We start from the raw sequence: 26,068 nt of genomic DNA, 5'->3' as shown, positions 1-26,068 counted from the left end.
ATGTCCACATAGATCTCGAGAATGGAGGGCTAATGGTAGGGATTTCAAACACCATGGCCAGGGAGGGAGAAGTATGGATGCATCTGTGTACTTTCTAGAACATCAAAAGTCAAAAACAACAATCAAGACAGTGGAATTAAAAATCAGCTCTTCTTGCGCCCCCAACTATAAAGTCCAAGAAGTGTGGTTGGGACACCAGCTCTGGTCTCTGCACTTCCGGAGACTCTGCTGTTTTGTGTGCTTTGGTTTCAACCTCAGGCTGGCTTTCTCAGTCTCATCTGGTATCAGCCTCCCTTGGGGTCTGCATGCTTTATTTTTCCTGGTCAGAGGACAGGGCAGAAGACTTCAGCTTTCCACTGATTGGATAACCATGGAACTTTCTGCAGAAAGCCATGTGCTGATTGGCTTAGACCGTAGTGAACCAGTCACCCAGCAGGAGTACTTGATCAGTTTAGACCCATCAGAGCCTGCAGAGCAGGGAGGGTGCAGTCTAGCTCACCCCTCAGCAGGTCTCAGTGACGGGAGAGGCAATGAGGTCAGGGAGAAAGCAAGTGGCCACTTGGGGAGATTTTGGACATTTAAGAGAAAGGCCTCTAAAGTCATACCATCTCCTCCCTTAGGCTTAAGTTTGGCTGCTGCTGCTAAGTCGCTTCAGTCAAGTCCGACTCTGTGCGACCCCATAGACGGCAGCCCACCAGGCTCCCCCGTGCCTGGGATTCTCCAGGCAAGAACACTGGAGTGGGTTGCCATTTCCTTCTCTAATGCATGAAAGTGAAAAGTGAAGTGAAGTCGCTCAGTCGTGTCCGACTCTTAGCAACCCCATGGACTGCAGTCCACCAAGCTCCTCCGTCCATGGGATTTTCCAGGCAAGAGTACTGGAGTGCGGTGCCATTAGGCAGCAATTCACGCTTCAAAGATTTAGGATGTGCTCACTTAGTCGTGTCTGACTGTTTGTGACCCCATGGACTGTAGCCCGCCAGGCTTATTTGTCCATGAGATTTCCCAGGCACGGGGGAGCACTGGAACACTGGAGCGGGAACACTGGAGCGGGTTATCATTTCCTTCTCCAGGGGACCTTCCTGACCTGCATCTCCTGCTTGGCAGGTGGATTCGTTACCACGGAGACACCTGGGAAGCCCTTCTACAAAACTGTTCTGTTCTTTAATGGAATGAACTGCTGGGCATGAAGCTCCTTCTCTCTAAGACACACTTTACTAGGGGAAAAAAAATCAGATAAAGAATGATTTTAAAAGTTCTTCAGAAAACAAGTAGAGGCAAAAATAAAAAGTTTTCTCCTAAGCCCCTCTAACTGGCTATGTTGGGGAGGATGGTAGGAGGTGGCTGAGCTAATATTGACTGTCTCCACACATAATGGTTTTCTCTGCTCCGGCTCACTGAGAGATGGTTTGTTCAGCATAATTAATGCAGGCTCAGCTCATTACCCCAGAGGCAGTGTTATTCTTGCCCATTACAGGGCAGGGTGTGGGACAGAAGAGAAATGGACATCTCCCAGGTCCTCCCCGACCCGGGCTGCTGCCTCAGATTCCACGGGATGTCAGCTCTAGTCCATCTATAATAAGCAATCTCCAAAGAGACTGATGACTCCGAAGAGGGACGACTCTGGGGGTTGCTCTGGGGTTTTTGTTTGCAGGGAAGGTGAGCTCAAGGACTCAGGGAGCCTGGGAGAATGCGGAGGCCCATCCGGAGAGGGGCTTTCTTCACCACGCATGTTCTCAGCAATGACCTTGATGACACATGCCTAGATCGGACACAGCAGTTCACCTCATCCAGCTTCAAACCACAGTGATTTTAACCAGTTAATTCACCGAAGTTTGTCATTTTACAGCACCGTGATGTGTATTTATGTGCTAAGTTGCCTCAATCGTGTCTGACTCTTTGCGACCCCATGGACTGTAGCCCACCAGGCTCCTCTGTCCATGGGATTCTCCAGGCAAGAATACTGGAGTGGGTTGCCATGCCCTCCTCCAGGGGATCTTCCCGACCCAGGGATTGATCCTCATCTCTTATGTTTCCTGCATTGGCAGGCGGGTTCTTTGCCTCTAGCGCCACCTGGGAGGAGAAGGAAATGGCAACCCACTCCAGTGTTCTTGCCTGGAGAATCCCAGGGACAGAGGAGCCTGGTGGGCTGCTGTCTATGGGGTTGCACAGAGTAGGACTCGACTGAAGTGACTTAGCAGCAGCAGCCACCTGGGAAGCCCACCCTGTGTGTTTGTGGCATCGCGATCTTTGCCCTTTGCCCTTTACCCCGAGGGAGGAGGACAAAGATAAGAAAGGCAGAGGGATGTATCCTTTCAACATAATACGGTGGGAATTAGAATCTAGCAACCTGGACTCTGCCCACTAACAAGCTGCGTGACCTTGAAAAAGTCGTGTGACCCGCCTGTGTTTCAGGGGTGCTTTTCAATTATAAAATCAAAGGAGTTATTCAACTTTGTTACAGGTCTCACTAACTTTGAGCTGTTTTTTTTTTTTTTAAACCCTGCCTTAAAGGATTTTGAACTGCCACAGATTTTTAAGGAGAGGGGAGTGGGAAGACAAAGTCCATCTTAAAAAAAAATTTTGGAACAAACCCAGAGAGAGCAAACAGCAGCCTCAGCCCAGTGTGTGCATGATCTGTGTGCCCGGCACCCTGCTGGGCAGCTGGAGGTGCTCACTATTAATATTTAACAGCTACGTTATATTTATTTATTGTGTGTGTGTTAGCCGCTCAGTCGTCTCCCACTTTTTGCAGCCATATGGACAGTAGCCCACCAGGCTCCTCTGTCCATGGGAATCTCCAGGCAAGAATACTGGAGCGGGTTGCCATTCCCTTTTCCAGGGATCTTCCCAACCCAGGGATCGAACCTGGGTCTCCCACATTGCAGGCAGATTCTTTACCCTCTGAGACTCCAGGGAAGCCATGATATTTGTTTATTAGGTAACATGTATACATTTTAAATGGGCTTTCCCGAGGCCTCAGTGGTAAAGAATCTGCCTGTAATGCAGGAGATGCGTGTTTAATCCCTGGGTTGAGAAGATCCCCTGGAGGAGGAAACAGCAGTCCAGTCCAGTATTCTTGCCTGGGAAACCCCATGGACAGAGGACCCTGTCGGGCTACCGTCCAAAGCGTTGCAAAGAGTCAGACATGACATAGCAACTGAGCACGTGTACATAAATTTAAACCATCCCAAAGGAAATGCAGAGACCTGCAGTGTTCGCAACTTGCGTCCCTTCCTTTCTCCAGATACTCAGACCTCTTCACCAGGGGCAACCAGATTACCAGTTCCCTGTAATTTCTAAAATCATTGTGTGTATAAATAAACATATTATAATACTTACTCTTCCTTTTCTCACTTTGCAAGTGATAGAATACGCCACACTCTCTTTTATACTTTATCTTACTCAACAATGTATCTTGGAGATTATTCCATATTAGTGCATACAGAGATGCTCTATTCTTAATAAAAAAAAAAAAAGACTTCCGTATTTATTTATTTTTATTTTTTGGCTGCACCGGGTCTTCGTTGCTGTGCACGGGCATCCCCTAGTTTCGGTCCGTGGGGCTCTCTTTGCGGCGGCTGCTCTTGTTGGGGAGCGTGGGTTCCAGGGCGCTCCGGCTACAGTAGTTGTAGGACATGGGCTCGGGTGCTGTGGTTCCCACACTTAGTTGCTCCATGGCATGTTCCCATGCTTAGTTGCTCCTTGGGCCAGGGAGCGAACTGGTGTCTCTTGCATTGCAAAGGGTATTGTTTACCCCTTCCCTCCAGAGAAGCCTTATTCTTTTTTAATGCTTATTGCTGCTAGAAATTTAAAAAATTCCATTGTATAGATATACTGTAACTAGGTACTACTGAGGGACATTTAGGGTACTTTCAGTCTTTTGCTATCACAAGCAATGCCACAATGAATATTATTAGGTGTGTGTTTGTTTGTCTTCTTATCTCTATTTTATTTTTTTTCTTCTTATCTCTACTTTAAAAATTAACTATATTGAGGGATGTTTTACACATTGTACAATTCACTCTAAGTGTTCGATTCAGTGATGTTGTTAACTTTATCAAGTTGCACAACCATTGTTATGGATGAATTTTAAACCATTTTTCTCAACTACCAAAGATTCCTTATGCAGATCAGTTGGAGATTCCTTAAAAGACTAAAGACAGAGCTACCAAATGATCCTGCAATCCCACTCCTGGGTATATATCCAGAGAAAAACATGGTCTGGAAGGATACATGCACCCGTGTTCGTTGCAGCACTATTTACAATACCCAAGACATGGAAGTAACCTAAACGTCCACCACAGAGGAATGGATGAAGAAGATGTAGAGTCTTTATTGAGCTTGTTGCAGTATTGCTTCTGTTTTTATGTTCTGTTTTTTTTGCCTCAAGGCATGTGGGATCTTATTTCCCCAGCCGGGGATTAAGCTTGTACCCCTTGCACTGGAAGGCATTCGAGGTTCATTTGTGTTGTACCATGTGTCCTAGTTTGTCCCTTTTTATTATCCAGAGTATTTCATCATGTGGCTACACCACATTTTGTCTGTCAGTTCACTAGCTGTATGTTTAGGTTGTTTCCCATGGACATTTAGGTTATTTCCAATTTTTGATTAGTATGAGTAATCTTGCTAAGAATATTTGTGTGCAAGCCTTTGTGTGGATGTATGTTTTCACTTCTCTTGGGTATATAGATGCCTGGGAATGGAATTTCTGGGTCTTCTGGTAAATTTGTGTTTTAAGTTTTTAAGAAACTAACTTCCAAGTTGTTTTCCAAAGCATCTATACCAATTAATATTCCCACTAGCCCTGTTTGATGGTTGTTTTTTCCATAACCTCGCCCACATCTGACTTTCTGCTTTGTAATAGCCATTCTAGTGGGTGTGAAAAGCTATCTCATTGTGGTTTTAATTTGTATTTTCCTAATGACTGGTGATGTTGAGCATCTTTTCATGGGTTTATTTTTTATAATTTATTGCCTCTACTTCTCACATACAATCTGGAAAATCTTACCCAAGAAAGAGTACAACACTCGCGCTCCAACAAATCTGGACTCACAGCCAGCCCAATCCTGCCCCTTGAGGAGTTAGGTTTGTTACATCAACTCTTTGGGGCTTCCCAGGTGGTGACTCAGTGGTAAAGAATCTGCCTGCCAAACAGGAGACACGGGTTCAGTCCCTGGGTGGAGACGATTCCTTAAAGAAGGAAGTGGCAACCCACTCCGGTATTCTTGCCTGGGAAATTCCATGGACAGAGGACCCCGGTGGGCCTCAGAGGTCCAGGGGGCTGGAAAAGAGTCGGATACAACTTAGCAACTGAACAGGAGCAAAGCTTCCAAGTCATTATCTGTGAAAGGAGAAAGAACCCGTCTGGTAGTCTCACTGTGAGGATTAAATGAGACAGTGTGTATGAAGCACCCAGCCTGGGGGCAGACACCGGGAAGGTACCCCAAACATGTTATAATTGTCTCTCCCTGCCTAGCTGGCCTCCCCCCTCCCCACCCCTAGTTTCTACAGCCCATCTTTGTGGGCTGCTTTAAGATAGTTCTTTCTTTCATCTGGCTGTGCTGGGTCATAGTTGAAGCACAGGGGATCTTCGGTCTTCATCACAGCACAGAAGCTGTTTCCGTTGTGCTGTGTGAATTCTTCTTAGTTGCAGCATCTGGGATCTAGTTCCCTGACCAGGGATTGACCCCGGGCCCCCTGCAATTGGGAGCGCAGAGCCTCAGCCGCTGGGCCACCAGGGAAGTCCTCAGAACCCATCTTTGGGAAGGGTGCTTTTCCCTACCGTGGGACTGGGTATTGAGTGACGGTGCGTGTGACAGCCAAATCAGGAGTTACCGCTGACGGCAGGTTCAGGAACCCAACTGCTGTTGGATTAGGCTGGGTCATCGGGACTGACGCCTCCTGTCCCAGTGAGAAAGCTCTGGCAGCTGCCTTTCCTGCCAGCCCCAGAAGAACCGGGTGCCCATTTTCTGCGTGTAGGCTCAGAGTGCTTCCCTGGCCCCTTCGGTTGACAGCAGCCTTCCTGCTGACAGCAGCCACGCCACCAGCTGCCTGTGTGGGGGCAGACTAGCCAAAATAAAGCTAGGCATCAGTCAAGGGCTTTAAACATTCAAAGAATCCTCCTACTACCTCCTAGCTGTTCTCCAGCAATGTGAGAGGACGACGTTTATAATTTTGCTGATGTTGAACCAAAAGCTCTTGGTAGCACTTCATACTTAGTTTTTGGTATGTAATTCAGAAGAGCTTGTACCTACTCAGTTTTCCTAATAACTAAATGAGATAGCTACTGCTATTCTCCTTGTTTTACACAGGAAAGAACTGAGAAAAAGAGAAGTTAAGCTCGTATGTGGCAGAGCTAAGATTTGAACCCAGAAACCTGGGGCCTTTATCACCATATCCTTCTCCTATTCTGTTAAGGGTGCTGCCTATCCTGGCCTATCTGTCAAAATGGAATATGTGAATATTCTTATCCAGGAACTCCATTTCTTGTATTTAGTCTAGAGAACCACTTACATGCCCAAGGAGGCATGTCACTATTGTTTAGTCGCTCAGCTGTGTCTGACTTTTTGCGACCCCGTGGACTGTAGCCCACCAGGCTCCTCTGTCCATGGGATTTCCCAGACAAGAATACTGGAGTGGGGTAACATTTCCTCCTCCAGGGGATCTTCCTGACCCAGGGATCAAATCTGAGTCTCCTGCCTTGCAGGCACATTCTTTACTGGTGAACCACTGGGGAAGCCCAAGGAAGCATGTACCAGGATGTTTTTTGAGACACATTTGTAAGTCTGAAAAACTCCAGCCAAGCTATACATCATCAACACAAGAACAGACAGACTAAGCATGGTATTGCTATTTTATGTGATACTGATATCATCAAGCATTAAAAAACAAATGATGCAATCTGTAGTGGATTGAACTGACCTTGTAAGACTGCTGAAACTTGATAAGTAAGGTAAGCTAACTGCATGGAAAATATGTACAATTTAATGATGTACATACATTAAGATTATATACGTATTTGTGTGTGTGTAGTGTTTAGATGACTATACATGTAAATGGATAGAAAAATGCCTGAAAGGAAAACAAGTCCTTCCTCTTAGGAAACTTCTGAGATGGAGGATAGAGTTTGTGGGAAACCATTTTTTTGGTATATTTTACAGAATACAAGTGTCTGCATTTAGACTGTCTAATTAAAGGTAAACAAAAATTTTAAAAAAGTAAGCAACTTGCTCTGGACAACACAGCTAAAATAACAGAAACATCAAATCTTGTGTTCATCCCAGTTGCCATCTGATCGCTCCAAGGGTGTCCGTGAACCACACCCTGCTAATTTCAGTAATTCATTAGTTGTCCATCTCTAGCAGAGAATGATAAATCTGTCTTCAAGGGTTCTCACCTCCAGAGAAGTGAGGAAACCTGACCCACGGCCTGACTTAACTGTCCTTTCCTGAGTAGTCAGCCCCATGGCTGGGACACATGGTGACTGAACCAATTATGTGAGTCAAATAGCGTGTTTGTCAAGTGTTGTAAGCTGTGGGACTTTGCTGTCAGGGAGCCGTCACCTGGTTTAGAAATCATGGGTGGCACATAAGGTCTTTGACATCACCCCAACTCTTCCTGGGCTTCCCTGCGGCTCAGACAGTAAAGAATCTGCCTGCAATGCAGGAGACCTGGGTTCAAGCCCGGGCTCGGGAAGATTCCCCTGGAAAAGGGAAGAGTTACCCATTCCAGTATTCTTGCCTTGAGAATTTCAACCCTTAAAGGTCTGATTTTGTCCTTTCTTCCCTCTCCATCCACAGCAGTGCCGCCCTGGGAATGGGAATAGTCTTGTCTTATAAATTACTATTACAGGTGAATATTATACCAGGAGAAATCTTTAGACCTTAATTGGCATATCACTTAAAAAAATCATTGTGGTAACCCACAGCAGAAAACGGAGAAGGCAATGGCACCCCACTCCAGTACTCTTGCCTGGAAAATCCCATGGACGGAGGAGCCTGGTAGGCTGCAGTCCATGGAGTCGTGAAGAGTCAGACACGACTGAGCGACTTCACTTTCACTTTTATGCGTTGGAGAAGGAAATGGCAACCCACTCCAGTGTTCTTGCCTGGAGAATCCCAGGGATGGGGTCACCCAGAGTCAGACACGACTGAAGTGATTTAGCAGAAGCACAGCAGAAAAGGAAATTGATGAGACGAGTGAAGTCTTTCCTTAAAGTCTACTGATTACCGTCTTGAAAACCAATTATATAACAGATTCTTCCTTAGGCTACTTACATACATTATTCTAATCCTTAGAGGATTAAGTGCTTTATAGGCAATAACTCATTTAATCTTCACAACAACCTCTGAAGTATATACAACAATTATGCCTCCATTTTACAGATGAGGAAACTGAGGTAGTCATGACATGCTTATTGAGTTAGGAAGATGTGGAGTCAGAATTTGAACTCAAGGTATCTGGCTCTAGAACTCTCACCCATCGATGCTATGTTGCCACTCAGAAGTGACAAACGGAAAGGTTAGAACTAAAACTTCTGACCCTTAGTCCACTGCTTGTCTTGGATGACCCTAATTATATGCCATGTCCAAATCAATATACTAGCTAGAGATCTAAAATATGTAAGTTTCACAATTCTCATCTTTGGAAAATTTATCACACCAGAGATAAATACACAAAATATATTTATGTGGGAGACTCTGTCTCTAAATGTCTACTGTTTGGATAGAGTGAAATGTGATTTCCAAACATGGGGTCTTCCGTGCAGGATAGATTTGGCAGCATGATGCTAGCACTGTACCCAGAGGACAGAGGGGGGTGGGTTCTCTGGGCACAGACGGGGGTTCTTAGGGCTGCCTGGAAACGTGCACTGCACAGCTCCAAGGTCATCTCTCACACTGAAGATGTCAGCCCGTGTGGCTGTGGTGGGGGTCCCAGGGGAATGACGGCTGCAACTGTGTGATCTTGAACACGTTGCTCAACCTCTCCAAGTCTCGGATTCCTCATCTGTAAGGTGTAGGTAGTATTAATAACCTTTTAGGTCACTTAAAGGAGATTAAGTGAAATAACATACCTGGTGACTAACCAAGCCGACTTGTTGAATGCCGACTTGTACTGATTAATCCGTGCTTGCTCAGAAATGCCAGCCCACTTGCTGCCCTCCCCGGGGCACCTGCCTGGTGCTCGGAAGGAACGGTAGTTTCCTGGTTTCTCCTGGAAGAAATATGTCCCACCTGGTGATTCCTTTGTATTGAGTCAACTCCTCTTTTGGGAAGCGAAGATGCATGAACACTTTTTTTTTTAGTGGTCATCTTTTTTGAGTTCATTTTCTAAAAATATGTATTCATTTGTCTGCACCGGGTCTTCATTTCAGCATGCGGGATCTTTAGTTGGGCGTGTGAACTCTTAGTTGCAGCTTGTGGGATCTAATTCCCCAAGTGGGGATTGAACCTGGGACCCCCTGCATTGGGAGCGTGGGGTCTTAGCCACTGGACCACTAGGGAAGGCCCAGAGGCACATACTTTCTGAGTCCAGTAGGAAACGACTTCGAAAGAGGTGGCACTGGCTGTAGGCTCAGTTTTCCCTCCGTCTGGGCTGCGACCCCCTGTCATCCCCCAGGAAGCGAGGTTGAAACCACTTCTGCCCTCCCTGGGGCATTGGCAACATCTGCAGATCTGGATTGTGACCACCTGGGGGAGGGGTGCACCTGGCATCTAGGGGGCCGAAGCCAGGAATGATGCTAATGCCCAGGCCTTCCCCCTCCCCCATAACAACGTTTCCTGCCCTAACGTCACCAGTGGCCAGTGAGAAACCCAAGGACGCCCAACCTGCCTACCAGCATGACCGCAACACCCTGCCTTCTGCAGGCCAAGGGACCTCATTTCTTCTCTCCCTGAGGCCCACTCACAGGGTGGCAGGGCTTCTGGAATTCCCAAGAAACGTCAGAGATGTCCCAGAATGGATGGTGATGTTGGGGATTGTTATTTTTCAGGCTCATGTGGCATGAAAGGATGGCAGACTCAGGAGGGCCCCAGAGGCGCGCGCTTTGTTTTTTATCTACGTTGCTTTCCCAGAAAGTTCCCGAGAAGTCCGACGCTGTGCTTCGTTGCATAACATCGGGTAAGCATCTCTAGCTCTTCACCCTCTGAAATCTCCGTGCAGACCAGGTTTCTTTGGCTCACAAGGGCACTGTTAAAACATCACCTGGGAAGTTTGGTTCTGAGTAACTGATTGAGCAATTAAATCCTCTATGGCTTCTTTTCCTAGAAGATCTCTTCGAGCACCTTTCTGGACATGTTTTGGGGATCCTGCTCCATGTCCTATTGTGATTCTTGTTTAGGCAACTCCCACCTTGTTCTTTTTTTTTTGTTTTTCCAGATAATCCGCTTTTAATTTCCTGTGGTATATGGGAAAGGCATGAATAACTTCACTTCAGACAATGTACCTAACTCTTCTTCATCACCTTTTACTGATGTCCCCAGCCTGGCCAAATTCATCTCCCCACTGTTTGCCTTTTTCAGCTCTGCCGGTCAGCAGTGAAAAGGTTAAAACTAAGACAAATACGCCCAGTGGAGGGAGCGTGAGATCAGGGAGCTGGAAATCCCCCTGCCTGGAGAATAAAGAACCCAGAGCTGGTCCACAGCTTTCACCCTGGGAAAGGGGATTTATCACTTCTTTATTTATCCCTGGGCTCTACCACACGGCATGTGGGATCTTAGTTACCCGACCAGGGATTGAACACATGCCCTCTGCACTGGCAGCGTGGACTCTTAACCACTGGACCACCAGGGAAGTCCCCGGGATGTGGTATTAAAAGAAAACAAGGAAAGTTGCTGGGCAGGGAAGCAGGATTTGGTCCCTTGTGAGTTGTTTTCTTCTCTTTCTCGGATTATGTCTACCCTTGAAAATATGGAGGCACTGGTAGTCTTGTCTAGAGGATGAAAGAAAACTCTTCACCCCTTTATCCCTTTTTCTAAGTCCAGAGATAGGAGTCAGTCTCTAAAACGGCTCCGCTTCCTTAGCAGAAGTTGCAATAAAATCTCACCTTCCGTTCTGGGTCTTTGGGTGTAGGACCGTGCAGCCGAGTCCCCAAGCCGAGAGGACAGCACCCCCTCTGGCCTGGTGTTTGTCCACAGCCGTCCAGATGGAGAGACGGGCTCGGGCTCACTGTCGAGCCTTCAGAGTAGCCCCCTGTCTCTCTAGGAAGCCCAGGTTTGGATGGGCCCTCACGTTGGATCCTGGTCCCCACACACATAAGCCAGATACTTGTGAAATGTTCTGCAGGTGGCTTTCAATAAGCGACCTGCAGGTAGGCTTAAAAAACACGGGTAGGATTTTCGGGTTAGGTTTCCAGCAAGTAGAGGGAGAAAAGAGAACCACCCACAAGGTACAAGATACCACTTCCCCGCACAAGTCTCCTCTGGGGCCGATTATGCAGCTCTGTACCACACGAAGGGAAAAAAATGGTCAGCCAGTAGGAAGCCGGGGGATTCAGTCAGCCCTGATTACTCCTGAAATGAAACACTGGAGCCCGAGAGATCAGAATGAGTCCCCCAGGCGCAGCTTAGGCATACTTGCTGTCATGGCTTCCGCAAATTCAGGAACACGCCCAAGAGGAGCGGTTAAACGCTTCCCAAGAAGAAATCGGGTAAAACTGACCGGAAGGGGAACACGAGTCTGATTAGAACGGCAGAAATGAAATATGATCAGCAGCTTCCCTGGTGGTTTTTCAGGGAAGCTCTTTTTTTTTTTTTTGGTGGTTTAGTCATTTGCTTGAAAGAGATTCAGCCAGGCAGCTGCTGGAGATGTGTCCCTGCGTGCAGGTGTGTCTGCTGCCTGCTCCAGGGACTGACTACGTGGGTGCCTGCTTGGAGGAGGAGGCGGTGGGGAGCACAGCTGGGGGACTCCAACTTAGATGAGACCTAGAGAGAGGGGAGGGCTTCCCTGGTGAGAAGGTATTGCTCCCAGATACCAGGTTTTCCTCCAGTAGAGCTGGCACATTTTATATGTTTCCAGTGATGTGGGAGCTGGTGAGAAAGCTCTGGTCCACACTGGATACCTTCCTGCCCTTGTCTGTCACAAGGGGGAAAAAATTCCAAGGGGTGAATGGAATTCCTGAGGGCGTTTACCAGATTAGCCCATTAGCAGTCTATCCGGTTAACGATCACCAGGGGAAGGGTGAACCCCTTCTGAGGGGGATAGCGTAGGTCCATTTCTGTGATAACATCAGTCACACGTCATCGCAGCACCCGCCTGGGAAACCTACATTCCAGACTCCTTCCTCCTCAGGAAGACGTGGTTTCAGCTCGTCTGCTTTGTTCTTTGCTCTTTTAACATACAATCAACTCTGAGCACCATTAAGGTATAATTTTCAAAAAGGTAAAGTGATTCCCATGCAAATATGGAGTGAACGTTAAAGATTTTATCCCATTCTTATCTTTTTTTTAGGACCTATTCTTCCACTATTTCACATGAAACATTTTTTTATAAGTCTTTACTGAATTTGTTACAAGATTGCTTCTGTTTTATGTTCTGTTTTTTTTTGTCCAAGAGGCATGTGCGATCTTAGTTCCCTGACCAGGGATCCAACGTGTACTCCCTGCTTTGGAAGGGGAACTCTGAACCACTGGACCACAGAGAAGGTCCCTCAATTCTTTGAGTAAACAGGGAACCAAAAAATATCAAGACCAGGTCAAAGCGCATTTGAGGAATTGGGTGTTTATAGGCAACTTAATGAACGAATGTTAGGATAAGATTGCTGAGTTAGAACACTGGTTAATGTCCTACAGGCCATCAACTGTAATTTATGAGGTTATCATGTCTGCTATGTGGAGATTATTTGCATCTCTATTGAATAAAAATCTGTAAGTTTATAGGTAACTTTAAGTCTGGGGATTGTAATCAATAGTAATCATCGATCAAGCAGAGTGCATTCCTCTAGATAACTCTGAGATAGACCTTTGTCCCATGTGACATTGAAGCAAGATACCATCCACATTTTTGCCTTATTTCTTAGTTGTAGATAATTTTTCTCAAAAGCTTCTTTTTTTAAAAATAAATAGTAGTTAAGGACACTCGGTCTTTTAGGAAGTTATTTACGTATTTATTTCCGGCTGTGCTGGGTCTTCATCACTGCACCGGCTTCTCTCTGGCTGCAGCGAGCAGGGGCTCCTCTCCAGCTTCTGCGTGCAGGCTCCTCATCGCGGCGGCTTCTCTCGTTGTGAAGCACGGGCTCTAGGGCGCGTGGGCTCAGTAGCTGCCCCTCCCGGCCTCCCGAGCACAGGCTCACTAGCTGTGGCGCATGGGCTGAGTTGCTCCAAGGCATGTGGGATCTTCCTGGACCAGGGCTTGAGCCCACGTCTCCTGCATTGGCCGGTGGATGCTTTGTCCCTGAGCCACCAGGGAAGCCCTCCTAATAGTTTCTCGAGATTAGGAGCAGCACTTTTCATTTTGTGTGCTCCCCCCGTCCCCAGTCCAGCCCAGCATCCTCTCAGGCACGTAACATGCCCAAGAGTGCTTATTGAAGGATGCATTTTTTATCAACGACAAGAAGCTTTTCCGGTTCCCCAATGACATGTCCATCATGCTTATCCCTATTGTTTATCATCCATTCTTATTGATAGCTTTATGATTTTCCAAAGATACTTCACGTCGTAAGAATATTCTTATTTCTTTATCATCAGGCCAGCCCAAGCCAGAGGTAACTTGGTACAAGAATGGTCGCACCATAGATGAGTGTGGCAGTGTCTCCAGTTACGAATCCTTCGAGAACCAGTACGTTCACGAGTTACATCTCTGTTGGTAAGTGGATGTGCCTCAGTGGACTGTTGACTAAGCTCCCCATGTTCTGTCGTGTGCTGGTTACTATCAGGTAAGGTCAAAAGATTGGCTTGTGTTTGCTTCTTGAGTCCCATTAGATGCGATCGACGGCCTCCAGCAAAGACAGCTAAACTCTGCCTGGTAACTCATCACCCTCCTCTAATTGCTGCCATGGACGGTACATTAACAGCTTTATTTAGAATCTCACTCAAGGTGGCCCAGGCGTTTTCATTCATTGAATAAGCCCTTTTGAAAGTCTTGTCCTCTCTGGAAAGTTCAGAAGCACCGTGGGATTTCATCATCTGTCATCCAGCATGTCTTGTGTAAGAATGGAAGGAAGAGGTGATGGGCTCGGATCCCGCAGCAAGTCGGTGGTGAAGTTGAGGCTGGAAACCGGACCTCCTGGCCTGCTTTGAGGAAGTGGCGTGGCCCGGTACCGTGGTTTCTCATTCTTTTTCGTTCCCACGAGAACTGTGTGCTTGGGGTGAAGTCAGGAAGCGTTGCATGTGAGGTGGAGAAAAGGAGAACTCCTCTGGCTGAAGCTGGGTGGCTCCGGTTCCCCAGCGCAGCCAAACTGGTCTCATGTCCCTCACGGTGGCTCTGAGGAGACTGAGGTCTGCGGAGCGTGGTGTGAAAATGGCTGAGGGGCATGGGTGTGTGCCAGCAGCCTTGGAGCCGAAAACAACAAACTGAAGGCTTGGGTTTGCATTTCAGCTCTGCCGTGTTCGGGCTGTGTGATCTTGGCCAGTTCCCTTACCTCTCTGAAACTCAGCTTTTTCATCCATCAAAGGGTGGCTGAATGAATTAAATGATGTAATGCTTGTAAAAGGCTTGTTATATAGTAGTTGCTCAATAAAAGCTTTCTTAATCTCTGATCTTTGCTTTTGTTCCAAAGTAAGGTCAGAGGTCACTTTACCACGGTTGAAATGCTTGACTCAGCTGGCCTGCAGCCTATCTAACCTGGTATTTGAGACATCCATTTATTTGTTTATTATTTAGTTTTTTAAAAAATTAATATTTCTTTAAAATTTTTTTCTAAATTATGAAAGTATGATAACACATTTATAGGAGGTTTGGAAAATACAGAACAAAGTTATATATAGTTTGTATATTACAGTTATTTTTTTAAGTAGATAATTTAAGATTTTTAGTTGGGAGTTTCAATGTCAAACTCTCAAAAATTAATAGAATGAACAGATAGAAAAATAGAAGGATATAGGAGACCTGAAAAGCACTACGAACCAATTCAACATAATTAAGATTTTATAGTTTTCACACAACAGCAGGATACAAATTCTATTCAAGTTCCCATAGACTATAAACCAGGAGACACTGGAATAATATATCCAGGGACATAAAACAATGTAAATTTGTAACGTGTAAAAATTTCATGGTCCAAAGATAATGAAATCATACAGAGTCTGTTTTCTTATCACTATGGAATTAGGTTAGAAATCAATATCAAAAGATATACCTGAAAATAAGCCACATAGTTTCAAGTGCAGCGTGACATTTACCAAGAGAGACCTTAGCCCTTGAAAGCCTCACGTTTATTATTTAATTTTTATATGACATTCATCATGCAGCTACTATATGGCAGGCATGTAGCTTAATGCCTGAGTCGAGGTGAACAGCATGAACATTGCTCGAAAAACCTCAAGTCCATCGAGAAAGACAAGCGGTGAACAAACCATGCCGCCTTCCCCTCATGATCCAAGCACTGGGCGGCAGCCCGCTGGCCACCACCGGCCCGCAGCACGGGTCGGGCTTCCTGCCTCTTCGTCCCACTTTGTCGAGGCTCTCCTCACCCTCCTCTTCACCCCGGCCGGCGTAGAATCCCCTGTGCTGTGCTGTGCTTAGTCTCCCAGTCGTGTCCGACTCTCTGCGACCCCATGGACTGGAGCCCGCCAGGCTCTTCTGTCCCTGGTGATTCTCCAGGCAAGGTGACTGGAGTGGGTAGCCTGTCTCTTCTCAGGAGGGTCTTCCCGCCCCAGGACCAAACCGGGGTCTCCTGCACTGCAGGCGGATTCTTGACCTGCTGAGCCACCGGGGAGCCCGCTGCCTGTCTGACTCCCGGGCAGTTCTGTCACCTGGATCTGTCCAGCCTCAGACATCCTCAAACGTCCTCATCTCCTTTGCACAGGCCTCCCGTTTGGCAGTTATTTCCTGCTCAGGACTGATGCTTGCTCAGTAGGCTGTGCACCTCCTGATGGCAGGAACCCTCACTGTTTCCTATTAATACATCTATGTATCTATCCTATAGATATTTGTGGTTGTGGTTATTAGTTTGCTTATATCAGCATTGGCAAACTTTATCTATAAAGGGCCAGATAGTAAATATTTCTGGCTTTGAAGTCCAGACAGTCTCTATCACTCTGCCATCATAGTGCTCAAAGCAGCCATAGACCCAAAAAATGAAACAAACAAACAAAAACCCCCCAAAATCCCCCAAAAGATCATGGTTGTGTTCCAGTAAAGCTTTATTCATAGAAGCAGTTGGGGGCCAGATTTGGCCCGTGGACCATAGTTTGCCAGCCCCTGGTCTAGATAGTAAGATCCTTGAGGGCCTACACACTGTACTTCGTATGTATTCCACTCCTACCTTTGTGCCTCTGAGCACTCAATACATATTTCTTGATTGATTAATTTGGGTCTTACACTAAACTAAAACCTTATACTCACTTTATAACCAGGAGAGAAGATCAATGTGTATCCTTTTACTGATGGAATACCATTTAGGAATTGAGATTTGCTAATTATTGTTTGTACACGCTGAGGAATATAGACAAACCAAACATTTTGTGGGGTGTTAGGAGCTGAGGGGTAGCCACGGTGAAACCCGGGGCAGATGGGTGGGTTACAATGGGAGAGACACAACATAGGAAAGAGGAACTTAGCAAGGGAGTTAGCACTGTGTAAAGGTCAGGGGCTCTCATTCTCTGAAGTTCAGCAGGGCAGTGATTCGCTCTAAAAATGAAAAGTTTAATGTGACTGAATGCACTCTTTCCAAGTTCCTGCCATTTGAAAGGTAGCCCCGCTTCAGGGAACAGTATTTGGTCCTAATGCAGACGAATAATGGTAGGGCAACATGATGGTGAAGGACAGGGAGGCCTGGCATGCTGCAGCCCATGGGGTCACAAGAGTTGGACCCGACCGAGCAACTGAACAGCAATATGATAATAGATGTGGCTCCTTTTTTCCCCCCCCGGTTAGTGGTAAACATGTTGGACACTAATAATCTTTAAAAGATCTGGTGTCCTACACTTGGAGTTCTGAGCTGTAACTGCCCATGAGCAGGGCAATAAACCCACTAACACTCGTCCTTCACTCTTGACAAAGTCAATCCCCAGTCCAGGTGATTCCAATATGTTGTCCAAGATGCAAAATGCTTTAATCTGAAAACATGCATCTGTAAAGTAGTTTGACTTCTATCCATATATGAAGTGCAGGTTAGGAAAATGAATAGGATTTTGTGCAAATGTCTTTCAAAGACTGAAAGTTAGTTGTTAATAACCATATTAATCTTGAATTTTTTTTTGCCATTATCAATGTACCATTAATCGCCAGATTAGCTTTTAGTTTCCCAAAGAAAAATACTTTACCTACCTGAGTTTAGTCTTTCAGTCATTAAATCTGAGTTCTTAGATATTTGTTTCTGTGTTTCCCAAGGGCTTTTCCTGGCTTAATGTCCCATCTGCACTTCTGCTGTGAGGCTACGGGCCCTGCTGCCATGTTTATCCACATTCTCATCTTCCCTCTTTCCTCAGCTCAGTAGCACTTCTCCTCACATTCTTCCTGCATTCTCCTCGTATCACTCTAATCCTGTGAAACTGTGTATTTATGGCAAATAAGGCTATCTGGAGAGATTGATCAGTGCTGTTGTGACCTTTCCATTACCGCAGGTCAAGTGCTTGGCAGACAAAAGACATGGAAAGCCAAGAAATTGTTCTGAGAGAGAGAAGCATCAATAATAGCAGTATAGCTTGCCCTGTAGCATGAAAGCATTTTCCACCCCTTGAGATATAGGGGTTGGGACTTCCCTGGTGGTCCAGTGGTTAAGAGTTTGCCTTCTAATGCAAGGGGTGTGGTTTTGATCCCTGGATGGGGAACGAAGATCCCACCCACATGCCTCGTGGCCAAAAAACCAAAATATGGAACAGAAGCAGTATTGTAACCAATTCAGTAAGGACTTTAAGAATGGACTTCAAAAGATCTTTAAAAATAAAGATGTAGCAGTTGGGAGGAGGGGAAGAAAGTGCAATTAGATGGTTTCTACCTCATCATGAAAGCAAGTAGCAATATACATACAAACTGGGAACTGTGGTCTCTTATGAATGGAGTTTAAAGACAAGCTGCGAAGCAACAGATGAAAATGTGCCTAGGAACTTACACCTAGAGAGAGACGCTCGTCTCCGCAGTGTGGAGGCCTCTTTGGTTGGTCATGGTCCCATCCAGCAGTGATGAGGGCGAGTCTAGGTTAAGAGTGAAGCAGGAGGGAGGGGAGGCAGAGGCCAGGGCAGGAGCCCCTGGTCAGAGGGACGGGAAGCAGCCCCACTCGCTCTCTCATCGGCTCAGCCCTGGCATTGGCTGGTCTGGAGATGGACCCTGTAGAGGACCTGGTGGGGACAGTGGCCGGGAGAACCGCAGTCACCACAAGCAGTCTGTTCATATGTGTGTGGGTTGAATAGGGCCCCCCATATTCATGTTCACCTGGAACCTCAGAGTGTGACCTTGTTTGGAAATAGTCTTTCCCCCCGCCCCAATACCAAGAGCTCAGGGCTCTTTATTTATTCATTTGTTTTCAGCTAGGCTGGGTCTTCGTTGCCACGCTGGCTTTATTGTCTGGTTCCAGCTTTTGGGCTCCTCACTGCGATGGCTTCTTTTGTTGCGGAGCATAGGCTCCAGGGTGCAGGCTCAGTATTTGTGGCACATGGGCCCGGTTGCTCTGAGGCATGTGGGATCTTCCTGGACTGAGGATCGAACCTGTGTCTCCTGCATTGGCAGGTGGATTCATGACCACTGAGCCTCTAGGGAAGCCCAAAAATAGAGTCTTTGCAGATGTAATTATTTAAGATAAGATCATCCTTAGATGAATATGGGCTCTGACTGGTATCTTTATACAGAGAGGAAGCAGAGACACAGAGAAGGAGACGGCCGGGTGAAGACAGGCAGAGACTGGCATGGTGCCGCTGCGAGGAGGGAGAAGCCCAGGCCCACCCGCAGCTCCCCGAGGGCGAGGGGAGAGGAGAGATTCTTCCCGAGCCTTCAGAGGGACCTCCCTTCGGCGTGGCCCTGCTGACACCATGATTTTGGACTTCCCGGCCGCCAGAACAGTGAAGGAGCACATTTTTGTTGTTTTGTGCTGCTCTCTGTGAGGCCGTTTGTTTTGTCCACTCTAGAACACTAATACGTGATGTGTCTGAGCATTCTTTAAAAAATGCTGCCCCTCACCTACTTAGTATAGGACTGACCATTTTTTCCCCTGATAACCAGAGTGCTGTTCCCAAGATACCAGCTGACTCCATCCAGGCCACCTGGGAGGCATCAGTGGGTCCAGGGGCAAAGAACTTTTTCCAATGCTGCCCCAAGCTGGGCATTGATTGCTCAAGATTTTGAAGGGAAAAAATTCCATCTGAGGGTTTCCTGAGTCACTTATGTGTTTTGACACCAGGGAACATCTGGCCATGTCTGGAGGTGTTTTTGATTGTCATGGCTTGGAAGGGGTGCTTCCAGCATCTGGCGAATAGAGGCCAAGGATTCTGCTGGACGTCGGATATTGCTCAGGGCGATGCCCCACAACGAAATACCACCCATTCTATAATGCCAGTAGTGCTGATGCTGAGAAACGGTGTCATCAACCACCCCAAAACAGAGCGCCCTGAAGCAGCAGCAGCTGGTTCGTTCTCCCAACTCTGTGGGCTGGCAGTGGTGGATACTGCCTGGCTCACTCGTGCTCACTCATGGACTTGAGTCAGTCTGAGGCTTGGCTGGGCTGGGAGGTCCAAGGTGGCTTCACCAGGAGGTCTGGCAGTTCATGCTGGACTCTCTCTGATCCTCCAATTGGTTAGAACTGGCTTCCTATACGTGGGTCTCAGGGGAGAAACATGGAGAAAGTTCCAGGAAATGTTCCTGTTGAGCTCCATCCCAACACCACCCCCTCCACGTTCTCTGGGCCAAAGCAAGTTATGGGGCCAGACCAGAGTCAAGAGGCAGGAAGAGAAATGCCACTTCTTGAACAGTAGAGTAGAAATGTCACATTGCAGCAGGGTGTACATAACCGAGTGAAAGGAACCAGTGGCCACATTTTGTCGTCTACTCTATCTCATGATATGTCGCTGCAGTCGTGTCCAACTCTTTGTGACCCTGTGGACTTCAGCCCACTAGGTTCCTCTGTCCATGGGATTCTCCAGGCAAGAATACTGGAGTGGTTTGCCATGCCATCTTGCAGGGGATCTTCCTGACCCAGGAATCAAACCCACATCTCATTATGTCTCCTGTCTTGGCGGGCAGGAGTTTAATAATAAGTTTTGCTGCTTGTGATTTATGTGACCTTAAGCAAGTCAGTTAACTTCTTTGAGCTTCAGTTTCTTCATCTGTAAAATGGGTGTTTGTGATGATGTATTGAGATGATTTATGCAAAATGATCAGTGGAGTGTACAGGTCACTGCAACAAATTTAGTTGTTTTTAGTTAGCAGTTAACACTCCCTGAAAGTCTTGTATTCCCAGAATTAATCTGAAAGAATTACTTTGTCCTAGCCAAGTGTGTTTAGAGCCAGAATAATTTTATATGCATAGTTTTGAAAGTGTTAGAGTCAGTTGAGAATTTTCAAAGACAAGAAGAAAATGGAGCAGGAGAGCTATAACCTAATCACAGGATTGAAGCTGTTTCTATCATATATATTGATAGAGTAAAACCCTGTAAACCCTGTTTGGATGGTTTTTAAAAGGTGGTATCTATGACTTCAGTGAAGTCTGGGTCTTCTCAGTTTTTCCTCATGCCTAGATGGACAGATGCTAGGAGCCTTAGGACACTGTTAAATTCCTGAAGCCACTCTGGTTTGTAGCTGGCAGAGGGTTGTTCATAAGTGCTTGTTGTCTGAGACTAACTTTGGCCTTCAAGGGGCCCTCAGCCTATCTCTATACCCAGGGAAACCCAAATTCTTTCTCAGACATCTCAGAAACATGAGTTGTTGGTTGTGAATGAGGCTGGGCAAATGAGAAGAGGTCAGTCAGTGAAGAATACCTCCACTCCGGGGACTTCCCTGGTGGTCCAGTGGTTAAGAATCCATCTTCCAATAGAGAGGACCTGGCTTGGAGCCCTGGTTGGGGAACTAAGATCCCACATGCCTCGGGCACCTGAGCCCACACGCCATAGCTACTGAGCCCGCACACCCCAGAGTCTGCACCACAGCTAGAGAGAAGCATACGCTCCACGAGGAAAGACCCTGCATGCTGAAAACTAAGACTCGAGGCAGCCAAAAATAATAAAATATTTAATTAAAAAATGCAAATATCTTTATTCTAGGAAGAAACACCTCAAGGCACACATCCTGCTAAAGGTAGAAGGGTCACCATCACCTTCACTTACAAAGGACAGGAGATTGTATCCACCACTGAAAGCAAGGATTTGAATCCAAAACTGAATACGGATTTAAATCCCATATCTGTCTTTTACAAGCCATATCATTTTGGGCAAGTTACTTAAGCTCTCTGGGTCACCATTTCCTCACTTATAAAATAGGGGTAAAGATAGTATCTGCTTTATAGGGTTGACCCAGGGATTAAATCAACACATGCCAAGAATTTAGAATACTCTTTAAATAATTGTTACTTTGTGCAATTTGAACACGTTCCCCAACCTGCCAAGCCATGCTCATGCTCAATCGTGTCTGACTCTTTGCTACCCTTTGGAATGTAGGCTGCCAGACTCCTCTGTCCGTGGGATTTTTCAGGCAAGAATATTGGAGTGGGTTGCCAGTTCCTCCTCCAGGGGATCTTCCTGACCCAGGGATTGAACCCGCACCTCCTGTGTCTCCTGCATTGGCAGGCGGACGTCGAACTATAATTTTGGAACTGATTAAAAACAGGGCAATTTAGAGGTAAGAAAGGCAGCTTAGTTTGGCAGCATTTCCCCCCTCTGCTGTTTCCCTCTTGGAGCAGAAAATGTAATTAACGTGTTTGATCAAGGACTCATCCGGTGGAAATAAAGATGACTGAACCTTGTTACAATTTGGCTAAGAGGGAAAGGCATTTCATCCGAGATTGGAAAGCATTTTGTGAACTTTGTGTTCCCGTGAGCTTAAGTAGGTGTCACAAGTCTTAAAGATGAGTGCTAGGGCTTCCAGCACCAGGAAGGCCCTGTGTCCAAGCATGGAGCCAGGGCAGGCTCCTGCAGCATTCTTCCTGAATGAATTCAGCTGCTGTGCTTCGTGGCTGTTCCTCTGACCACTGCCAGAAACATTTAAGTGAGCCTCAAGGGTCTGATGAGAAGCACTGATTTGGTCCCCGGGACGATAAGGCCGTGCTGATAATCTGCTGCCCGACTTCACTTTCCGGTTTTAACTTCGGAGGTGAGTGATTCAGCGGAGTGGATGGTGACAGGGCCACGCCACTGGATGCTCAACTTTTCTTATGTGTTCGCTCACCCTTTCCTGGGACAGGACTTGGGTGGTTGCTCCCACCACGGTGCTGGCTCTCAGGGAAGATCCACAGCTCTCAGTAACAGACCAGTCCAAGAGTCCCTCCCCAGATGGTGGGACAGCCAGAGGAAGGTGCCCTGGAAACTGGGCACGCGCTGAATGGCTCTGGAAGGGCCCCTCCATTGACACCTTCTGGGAACTTGGAGAAGATCAGTAACACGAGGGAAGTTCATGGGCCAACTGGGGTTCACTCTTTCTTTGTAATCCCAGAATCATGGGGTGAATTTCTGAGAGTTGGAAAGATGGAGAATCTGGCTGATACAGAAATTCCAGCACTAGCGATCACCTGACCAACGTTGATGTCCTCTTTCAAGGTGAACCTCATGGAGACATTACCTGAGGGGCATCCCTGGTGGTCCACGGGCTGACTCTGCCTTGTAAAGCAGGGGGTCCAGGTTCCATGCCTGGTCAGGGAACCAGAACTAAAATTCCACATACTGCAACTAAAAAAAGATCCCACGTGCAGTAAAGATCTTTGCATGCCTTACTGAAGATTGAAGATCCTGCATGCTACAACTTAGACCCAGCACAGCCAAATAAATAAATAATATAAAAAAAAATTTTTTTTAAGTTACTTGACAGCGAGTTAGGGCAACTGAAACTGAATCAGGTCTTGTGAGTCCCAGAAGGGTTTTGCTTCAGCCCTGAGGGGAGATGCAGGGAGGGACGGGACAAAGAACATAGTTTGGTTGGGAACTATTTGGTTGGGTATTTCTGTTCTGACCAGCCCAGCCCTGTTTTCTCCCTGCCAAAGGTCTCCCATGAAATTTACCTTCACTTTTGCTTCATCACCCCTGGAAGCCTCTCCTTCCCTCCCCACAACCCTCTACCTTTCACTGTCTTAGAATTCTGTGCTTGCCTTGGATCCCTGCCTCAGACTCCATCACTTCTGACTGCCTGGCTTGCCTTCTCCAAAATGCAGGCACGGTTCACTTTCTCTGAATCCTATAAGGCTGGACCAATCCCAGCACCTTCAACCTCTCAACTCCTGAGCCATCAGCCCAGGCCTCAGGCTGAGTCCCACGCATGTGGGTGGGGAAGCCTGATGCTCTGGGCCCTCCCAGGACCCCTTCCAGACCACACCTGAGCCACCCTTGAACCTAGGAATGAACTTGATATATGAAAGGTGTTTCGAACTGGCATGTTCTGTTGACCTTGTCTGTATGAGCTCAAAAATACCACAGACTGGGAGGCTTAATCAATAGCAGTTTATTTCTCATGGTTCCAGAGGCTTGAGATCAGGGTGCCAGCAGGGTGGGGTTCTGGTGAGGACCCTCTCCTAGGCTTGCTGATGGCTGCCTTCTTGCTGTCTCCTCACATGGCAGAAAGAGAGAGAGAAAGTGGTTGGGGGAGGACAGGCTCTCTGCTGTCTCTTCATGTGAAGGCACTGATCCTGTTACAAGGGCCCCACCCTTACAACATCACCTAAACTTAATCACCTCTCAAAAGCCCTGTTACCAAGCACCATCATATTGGGAGTTAGGGCTTTAACATATACATTTGAAAGGGACACAATTCAGTCTATAGCACTGCTCCAAATTTGGAAGGTGTCCCAGCCATGCACAGGGTCAGGCCTGGACCAGGCCAGTAGGGGTATATGTGGGACCACTGGTTAAGAATCAGAGATTTGCAGCACTCTGCAAGGCCATGAATGGGTACTTAACAAGGGCTGGCTTCAGAGTCATAACCTCCCAGATTCAACTGTTAGCCCTACTTCTTGATTGAGCATGTATGTATCTATAAAGGGTAAAGTGGGAATAATAATAGTATCTACCTTGCAAGGCTGAGGGAAGATGACCTGAGATAATACAGAGAAGGTTTTTAGAACAGTGCCTGGTACTTAGGAAGTGCCAGGTAAATGCTCACTTTTTTCAGGGTTTTCTGTGTTTTGTTAGATACTGTTAGTCACTCTTAGTCATAAGCATGTGAAAGTGGGATTCGGTTACCCTCCCATTTCAGAGAAGATGGGGCCAAACAGATCTTGGAATTCTTTTTTTTTTTTTTTAATAATTTTATGTATTTATTTTTGGCCGTGCTGGGTCTTCGTTGCTGCATGGACTTCTCTCTGTCTATGGCGAGTGGGGCTGCTATAGGCCCGCTCTCCCGTTGTGGTGCTCAGGCTTCTCACTGCGGTGGATTTTCTCGTTGCAGAGCAGAGGCTCTAGAGCGCAGGCCAGTACTTGTGGTGCGTGAGCTTAGTTACTCCTTGGCATGTGGGATCTTCCTGGGTCAGGGATTGAACCTGTGTCTCCTGCATTGGCAGGCGGATTCTCTACCACTGAGCCACCAGGGAAGCCCTTGGAATTCTTGAATGAGAATCTTAGTGTGATTCCAGAGCTAGTTTAGAATGACCAGGGCTTATATAAGTGTTAAGAAGCCAGGCCAAAGGCATGGACTCTCCCCAGGTAGGCAGAACAGATGCAAGACTGTATGTGAAGCTTGGGGCAATGATTTGGTTCAGAGCTTTAACATCAACTAAATTCTGGGCCATCCCTGAGCTCCAGTGTCACTCAGGTCTAGGGTGCTCCCACAAGACCCTTGTCCTTGCTCTTTCTTCTTCTGGAATATTCTCTCCCCAGATAACCCCATGGCTAGTTCTCTTACTGCCTTCAGGTTTCTGCTCAAAATCACCCGAGACCTCTGACCCGCTGTCTAAAATAGCACCACCTGCCCCCAGCATGTCCTGCCTTCCTGATCTTGCTTCAGTCTTCACGTAGCACATGATGTAATGTATGTACGTATGGGCGGGCACACACACACGCACAATTTATCAGCTTTGCATAGGTGTAATAGACATACAGTGAGCTCTTCACATTTGAAGTGTTGAGTTTGGTGCATTTTGACACACGCACGCAGCCATGGAACCATCACCACCATCAAGAGAATGGACACATTTATTCTCCTAAAGGACCTCTGCCTGCCCCTTTGCATCCCCACTTTCTGGCTCTCTTTCCGCCCAACCCCCCCCCCCCCCCCATCCTCACACAACAAGCTTTGGTCACTGGAGACTCGCTTACCTTTTCTAGAATTTTTATAATTAATTGAGATCGTGGAGCATGTACTCTTTCGTATCTGGCTTCTTTCACGCCACGTAATTATTTCAAGAATCATCTGTCATTTGGTGTATCAGTGGTTCCCTCCTTTTACGGCTGAGCAATGTTCCCGAGTTTCATGGTTCAGATCTCTCGGAATTTGTTTTCTTGTGCTTGGACACCTGGGGTTATTTCCAGTCCTGATATATATTTATTTAAATTTTTGTTTGTCAGAGTTTCCCCCCAACTGGAAGGTAGGTTCCATGGCTGCAGAAACTTGTCTGATCTGTTCCCTGCTGTAGCCCCAGCACCCAGGACAGTGAGCTCTGTGGGATGAATTACACAATGCATATGGTGCATTTGCTGTGTTCTTTACCGAATCTTCATCTGAGGGGAGGGGGAGGAGCTGATGGCATGTAGGATGCGCCACCCCCAAATTTGATACCTTGGCATATGAAAGATCTTAAATTGAAGGAATTTTTAAAGACAGAAAAAGCAGAAAGATCATTCTGACCTCC

The 26,068-nt window shown here is 46.8% G+C and overlaps 1 protein-coding gene and 1 long non-coding RNA gene across 8 annotated transcripts in view; one reads left to right on the top strand and one right to left on the bottom strand.

Moving 5' to 3' along the window:
- The window catches only part of ALPK2 (alpha kinase 2), a 137,692-nt gene that overhangs the window by 5,079 nt on the left and 106,545 nt on the right, over nt 1-26,068 (top strand). For 2 of the 3 annotated variants that reach the window (XR_006338161.1, XM_043889257.1), the window contains exons 2-3: nt 9,992-10,119; nt 13,683-13,800. Coding sequence is in view for 1 of the 3 variants with exons in the window: in XM_043889257.1 (XP_043745192.1) it covers nt 9,996-10,119; nt 13,683-13,800 (242 nt within the window). In the remaining 2 variants the exon portion in view is untranslated. Of the gene's footprint in view, nt 1-9,991; nt 10,120-13,682; nt 13,801-21,362; nt 22,390-26,068 lie in introns of those variants that run through there. The other variant, XM_043889259.1, reaches the window with a different exon arrangement.
- The window catches only part of LOC122684834, an 80,445-nt gene that overhangs the window by 27,753 nt on the left and 26,624 nt on the right, over nt 1-26,068 (bottom strand). The gene's annotated exons all lie outside the window — the stretch shown is intronic.

Source organism: Cervus elaphus, chromosome 27, assembly GCF_910594005.1.
Source record: "Cervus elaphus chromosome 27, mCerEla1.1, whole genome shotgun sequence".
NCBI classification, from domain to species: Eukaryota; Metazoa; Chordata; class Mammalia; order Artiodactyla; family Cervidae; genus Cervus; species Cervus elaphus.
This window is presented reverse-complemented; position numbering and strand designations above follow the sequence as displayed.